This window comes from Thermobia domestica, chromosome 16 (genome assembly GCF_964235325.1).
Source record: "Thermobia domestica chromosome 16, izTheDome1.hap1.1, whole genome shotgun sequence".
NCBI classification, from domain to species: Eukaryota; Metazoa; Arthropoda; class Insecta; order Zygentoma; family Lepismatidae; genus Thermobia; species Thermobia domestica.
In genome coordinates this window covers 4045262-4052586 of record NC_137469.1, presented here as the reverse complement: position 1 = coordinate 4052586, position 7325 = coordinate 4045262, and the positions used below count along the sequence as shown (strand labels likewise).

Sequence of the window (7325 nt, the reverse complement as noted above, 5' to 3'; positions counted from 1 at the left end):
AAATGCCTAAAACTGCAAAAAATACAAAATTCCTGTATTTTTTAAATAAACTTTTTTTTTAGTGTTGAGTGAAATTTAATTGACAAATCTGAAGGCAGAGTGAGTGTGTTTGTCGAGGCTAATTTTAGTCTAACTCGTATGAAGAAGTGAAACGCAGATGGTGGTTGTATGTAAAAAATTGTTTCTAAAAGTTGAGCTATTTCTGCTCAAGGTCAAGCCCATTTGTGAAAGACAAAGACAAACCATCCCTTTGCATCCTGCAGACACTGTACTGAAAGATCTCTATCTCTTTCTGTCTGTCTCTCTTTCCCCAGGGGCAAAACCAAAGCTATTGCTAAGTGCATATCGCAGTAACCAATATTCCCCTCCCTGCCGTTCTGCATTCTTGGAACTATTCCACCTTTTCTCTTCTGTAGCGGCTCACTTCAGCTCTTCTGTGATCCGTTCAGCTCTCTGGAATTTGGACAATAGTTTACACACACACATTCACAAATCAACACACAGCTCTATTGAAGCAAGAATCTCTTCGGGTCTTCGCTTTCAATATTTGGGAAAAACCAAAGTCCACGAACAGAAACGATTCATGAAGTGACGCGGTTCAGTTGACTGGAGTATCCATCCATGTATCATTTTCGGGTCAGTGCAGTGATTTATCTTAAACACGTAGTTCAAGAACGATACATCGTCTCTACAACGCATGAACAATTGGACTCAACGGCTTACAGCCCAGTCACAGATCTTGAGGATTCTTAAAAAGAAGTTTTGTATCATACGCAACAATGCCAAAGGAGAAGTCTTCAAAAAGTACCTTGATTCGCCAGTGGTTGCAAGAATTTCCAGATCTAACATACGATGGAAGAATAATCTTTTGTCCATTGTGCAGCAAGCAGGTAAGAAAAGCTATTTTTATTTACAGAATTTATAAATTTAATTAAATCAATTGTACACCCCCCCCCCCTCCTTGTTTCTGTATAGCTAGCTAAAGTAAAACCTTTATCAATGGGAGGTTAACTATTTTAAGAGACAACGTTACTGAGCTGCTGAACTCGTGAAAATCTAATTTACATGGAATTTAGATCAGTTAAGAAAAAACATAAAAATAATCCTGTAACACAGGAAAATCTTTAAAATGTAAAGACTTCTAGCAGCCTGCTTAAATGAAATATATGAACGATGGTTTTGAAAGTGCTAATGGAAGAAAGTGTCTAGACTTACACATTCAACAGTTTTAGGGATTCTCGGGGATCTTGAGAAAAGCGGACATGGCATTCTCGGTTCTTTCCGAAGGACTCCCCCCCCCCCCGAAAAAAAGCGGTAAAGGTTAAAAACAATGTAAGTTAAAGTTGACATATTGTGTCAGTAACTCCAAAAGGGGTCCTCTTTTCGGAGAAAAATGTTTAATGCCAGCAATTACTCGACAGTTTCAGGAGCTTAAGAAAACATATTTTTGCTATCTCGTTTTTCAAAAGAAAAAAAAAAATACGAAAGAAGTTAAGAAAGGCGGGATTCAATTTTTTTTAAATGCCAACAGTTCCAAAAGTTTGAAAGAAGAAATGTGCAATGCCAATATTGATTATCTTTAAAAAGTTAAGGAAACTGGATATATCCTTTCATCCCGAAAATATCTAAAAACGAGGATTTCAGTTTGAAAGAAAAACTAGAAATGTCAATATCTTGAAAAGCATAAAAGATAGGAAAAATGTTTAAAGGCCATTTTTTTTTTTTTTGTTATTTTTCTCGAAAAAGAAAGAAAAGATCTGTTAATAGTTAAATAACGGCGTTTGAGGTTCATAGATTGTCTCAGAACTTGTTTTACGAAGCAGAAACTTGTTTGTCTCTTTGTTTTTTTATTTATCAATTTTGCTCGAGGTGCTACTGTCTATTGTCTTAAGATGCTATTGATTTCCATCCATAGTTACAGACAAATAAATTCCACACAGGGGCAAGAAAAGAACAGTCTGACACTCGTCTAACAAGAATTACAATTGCGGATAATTTTATTTTAGGACAGATCTTAAGAAAGGAAGAATTTGTCTCTGATGTTCTCTCCCCAAAGCCAAAAAAAAAAAAAAAGGAATTCTAATCGATTGCTCTCTCTCTCTCTCTCTCCTGATGAAGAATATCCATACACCTTTTGTCGCAGGGCCGCAAGAGACAACTAATTTCCAAAAAAAAAAAAAAATTAAAAAACGCCAATTTTATTTATTGTATCATGCTGATGTTCACGCTCAACTAAGGCATTGCTAATACTTTATTTTCGTTCTAACTTTGGTTTCTGTCAGTTGATAGTTGCAAAAATTTTGAATTTTTGAAATTTTAAAACGGCCCTTATTTTAAATTTTTGACAGGTCACTGATTTTCACACTGAAACATTTTAATCATATTTTGGGGAAAATTTGGTTCAAATCAGTTAAAAATTTTGTAAATTACAGTTTTAAAGAAAATTTTAAAGGGACGATATTTTGAAATTTTTCATGCAATTATTTTGGCATCCAAATCTCAAACAAAATATTGCCAAATTATGTTTTAATTTTTGCCAAGTTGGAGTGTGTCAGCATTCGAAATTAAATAAAATATAGTGCTTAAAATTAAATTAGTTACAGTGCTTAAAATTAAATATTATTTCTCAGATATTGATATACAATTTTATTGCTTCTGTCTGTAAATTGGGGATTATTCTGAAGTAAAATGCTCATCGATTAGTCTTTTATTTGATCTGTTCTGATTCGAAATGGGACTGGGGTATATTGGTCTTTAACGAGGTAGACCAACAAGTTTGCCTTTTTGTCAACTTTAAATCAATAATGTAACGTTCACCGATTAAAAAAAAAAAAAAAGCACATTACGACCAGAAAGGCAAGCAAACAGTGATGGTAGTTGTCGCAATTAGTGCTCTCAATCGGGTCAGTTCGGGTCGACTTTTGGTTGGACACCCTCGAGTAACGGGTCGGGTCAGGTCAGCCTAACTCGGGTCACGGGTCGGGTAGCGTTAGACCAACTCAGTTCACCGGTCGAGTCGGGTCACCCAAGATAGTTTGACCCGACCCGACTGGTGAACTGAGTTGGTCTAACGATACCAGACTCGTGACCCGAGTTAGGCTGACCTGACCCGACCCGTTACTGAGGGTGTCCAACAATAAGCTGACCCGAACTGACCCGTTTGAAAATACTAGTCGCAATGTACACGAAGAAAATTAGAGAATTTGAAACCGAAATTAAAGTTAAAACGCCACCATCTTCACTAGTTTTGTAAGAAGCATTTGAAAATATATTTCTAAGCGTTTTTTTTTTTTTTTTTAAGGTTTCTCAGGAAAAGAAGTGCCACTTAAAGCAACACATTGATGGTGCTGGACATCTTGCCAAATCTAAAGCGAAGAAACAACAGAAACAGACACAGTTAACTCAGCCTTTTGGATCTGGATCTGAATCTGGAACTGCGAACACATTTAATGCGGATCTTGCTAGAGCCCTTGTCGCTGCCAACATCCCATGGAACACACTTCAAAATGAAACATTCCGACAGTTTTTACAGAAGTGGTGCCAGCAATCGATACCGTGTGAGTCAACACTCAGGAAAACGTGTTTGGATTCTGAATACAACAATACACTTGATACAATCAGAAAGGATATTGGCGATTCCAGCATTTGGGTAGGCGTCGATGAGACTACTGATGCATGCAATAGATACATAGTGAATGTTGTTGTAGGAAAACTTGATGAAGATGGACCTTCAACTCCTCACTTGTTAAGTAGCAAGGAAATTAAGAAAGTGAGTGCCCAGACAATTGCTTACACCGTGAACAAAAGTTTGCAACTTCTGTATCCTAGTGGTGTGGATGATTCTAAAATTCTTCTTCTTTGCACAGATGCAGCTTCTTACATGATTGCTGCGTTTAAGAACCTAAAACCTTTCTACCCCAACCTCATCCATGTTACCTGTGTAGCACATGCTTTTCATAGAATTTCTGAAACAATCAGGAACGAATTTCCTCAAGTCAATGCCCTCATTTCTAACATGAAAAAAACTTTTTGCAAAGCCCCATCGAGAATCGCTGTCTTTAAAGAAAAACTGCCTGGCATTTCTCTTCCTCCACAACCTGTCCTAACGCGCTGGGGAACATGGCTTGAAGCAGCTTTGTATTACGCAGAGAACTTGGACGCTATTGCTGGTGTTGTTGGCGAACTTCCTGGTGTGGAAAACATTGCAAGTGTTTCAGTTTTGAAGGAACTTTTCAAAGATCCCATTCTCAAAAGAGATCTTGTATATATCAAGTCAAATTTTTCATTCTTACCTACGACGATCACTAAGTTGGAAGCTACGGGAAAGCCACTTAGTGAACAGGTGTCAGTAGTTAACGAAGCCGAAAAGAAAATCCAAAGTGCTACGGGGAAAGTTGGGGAAAAAGTGCAGTGTAAGTGGGAAAGTGTAGTGAAGAAGAATGAGGGATTTCTTGTGTTGGTTCGTATAGGGAAAGTTTTGATGGGAGAGGATGAAACCATCCCCGACGAAGTGGAAATGAAAAATGTATCGAAATTTAAGTATGCTCCTGTAACATCTGTCTCAGTGGAAAGATCGTTTTCGGCAGCAAAGATGATCCTTACAGACAAAAGAGAGAGATTGACAGTCGAAAACTTTGAGAAACTGTTGGTAATTTACTGTTTCCAAAATTACGAATGAGCAAGTTGTGTACTGAATGAATCACCTGATTCACTGAAAACAAAAGATGTTAATAAAAAGGGGTATGTAATAATTTATACTATTATTTTTAGAGCCTATTTTTAATTTTAGCGCCTATTTTCCTATTTTTAGTACCTATTTTAGGCGCCTAAAATTAAACTTTTTGGTGCCTAAAATTCCGAAGTCTAATTATTAACAATATAATAATGCAAAAACTTAATGTTCTCTACGAACTATATTTTAATTAATCAGTGTATTCTTGCGCTGTGAACTGGCAACTATGTGAGGCGTGAGGAGAAGCGTGTGTGTTTTTCTAGCCACCATGTGAAGTACAAGGTACCAAGTTTCTGTCTTCACTTAAAGTATAGATATATGTAAAGTTTCAGTATTTAACTCCCAAATTAATGTAAAATAATTTGTGGAATACAACGTTCGAATTTAAACAAACAAAGTAGTGTCTTTTCACATACTAGTGAATAATGAAAACCACATTAAAATCAACGAAGAAACTTCTCTTTGATTCGTCGTGTATTCCTGAAACGAAACCATCGAGTTATCATCTTCAAGTGACAATATAAATGAAATCTTCCTCATGAACGTGTATGGATGTTCACCGTTACGTCTGCCGAAATTGTCGTGCGCGGTTCGTGTCGTTCCGAATTCTTTGGGCCAATACATCATTGAGTAAAATATTATCCACAATTTGCAAATGTTATTATTTTTGATTTATATGTAATCAGTACAGTGAAAATGAGTGATAATATAGTGCTACTTTAAAATTCTTGTTATTATTCATGAAGTGAAAAGTGCTAACCATATGTGTTTAACAAGTCATATTTTCTTTTAGCGCTTTACATGTGTATAAGTTAAAGTGTATGCGGCATAAAGCGTTTATTAACAGGTAAGGTACTTGTAAACAGTGGAGAACAAATATTACTTTCATTTCCCACTATCCATCTGGCGTAAATTTCAAATGGCCACCCCACCTTGTATTCTTTCACAGGTATTAACTGGTATACCTTGTAGCTGACGCGGCAGCGAAGGTGGGTAAACGGCAAATGTCTCTAGTTAGTGCTACGCTCGAATCTTAGGACCGTGGAGGAGTGAAGATACTTGTTTATTTCCAGTCTCTTACGTCAATTTACTAATTTGTGCATTTGAATGATGACGTAAAGGAGATTTTTGAGAGATCCAAGGTTCGAATCCCAATATTATTATTAGTTAGTCTTCTCGAACTGGAACAAACGAGTATCGAACACCATCCCCTTTATATCTGGCGCTTCGAACACGGACATCCGGAACTCGAACCCAGGACCGGCATTCCCCTTATATCTGACGCACCGAACAAAGACAGATGCTTTAGTGGGAAGAAAGCGAATTCTTGAACTTCACTGTTTTATATTCAATGCCACCCCAGTGATTTTTGTGTTGTGTTTTGTAGTATAATATTTTACAATGTCAAGTCCTAACGAAATCGAAACACTGCTTGAAGCAGTACAAAAGCTGTCCGCAGATTTAGCTAACACTAACCAAGTGATAAAAGATAATCACAATGAGTTAGTCAAACAAGGTAATAGTGTAAAAGCAGAAATTACAGAGTTACGTGAAAAACATGAATTTTCAACTCAGGAACTTACGAATGGTATACAGAGAGTAGAAGCTGAGTGCAATGCCTTTAAAGTAGAAATTAAAGTTGAAATCGAAAATTTGAAACATGAAGTTAGGGATTTCAAGGCAGAAGTAAATGATCGTTTCGATGAAATGAAAATTCAAACGAACAATCAGCTGATCGAGACACGGAATGAGTTGTCATTAGTTATCCAGCAGGTTGAAGCTCAAAGTTGTAGTTCACTAACTCAAATGAAGCATGATTTTCAACAGATTACTAACACGTATGAGTGTAAAATTGTAGATCTTGAGCAGAAAATATGTAGCAATCGAAATTCGTTGGTAGACATTGAAAGTAAAATTCAAGCTCATCAAGCACAGGTAGTCCAGTGCATGCAAAAGGTAACCGTAAATGAAAGTAGTGTAAACAATTGCGGCATGGAAGTTGATCGGATTAATCAATCGTTACTTTTTCTCAAAAATACAGTAGATCGTTGTAACAACAGTGTAGTAGAATTAACAAATGATAGGGAAAAAGAATCAAAACAGTATGTGCAAATTCAGAGTACTGTTTTGGAGGTTAAAAATGAAATTGGTAACCTCAAACAAGAATTGCAAATGTTACAAGCTCAACTAACCTTAACGCAAAAACAAATTCTGAACTTGCATGTGGAATCTAGACCCAGTAGCATTGCTAATACTCGTAGTGTAACTAATTCACTATACAGTAGTGTAGCTAACAACTCATCAACTCGAAGTTCTACCAGTCGTAGTAGCAGTAGCGGCACTAATACAAGTTATGAATCTAATAGTAAACCAAAGCCTAAAAGCAAAAACCGTAGTCGCATTCATCACAGAAAACCAGTTCAGATTACGAATGCTAGGCCCATTAAGCGTAGTGATATTGAATCGTTTGAAAAGTTCTTAGGACATGAAAGCGAAATTACAGCTTCAAATTTTTTGGAACTATTTGAGAAAAATGTTAAATTAATGCAAATTCCTGAAGAGCAGTATTTAGATATTTTAGATTTTTTGATGC

The 7325-nt window shown here is 36.5% G+C and overlaps 1 protein-coding gene across 1 annotated transcript; it reads left to right on the top strand.

Moving 5' to 3' along the window:
- The first annotated feature begins 718 nt into the window (after positions 1-718).
- Positions 719-5769, top strand: LOC145673343 (uncharacterized). Its single transcript, XM_081742964.1, has 3 exons — positions 719-890; positions 3302-3938; positions 5705-5769. The coding sequence occupies exons 1-3, from the start codon at positions 780-782 to the stop codon at positions 5767-5769; spliced, it is 813 nt and encodes a 270-aa protein (XP_081599090.1). The 5' UTR covers positions 719-779.
- Positions 5770-7325: the final 1556 nt, after the last annotated feature.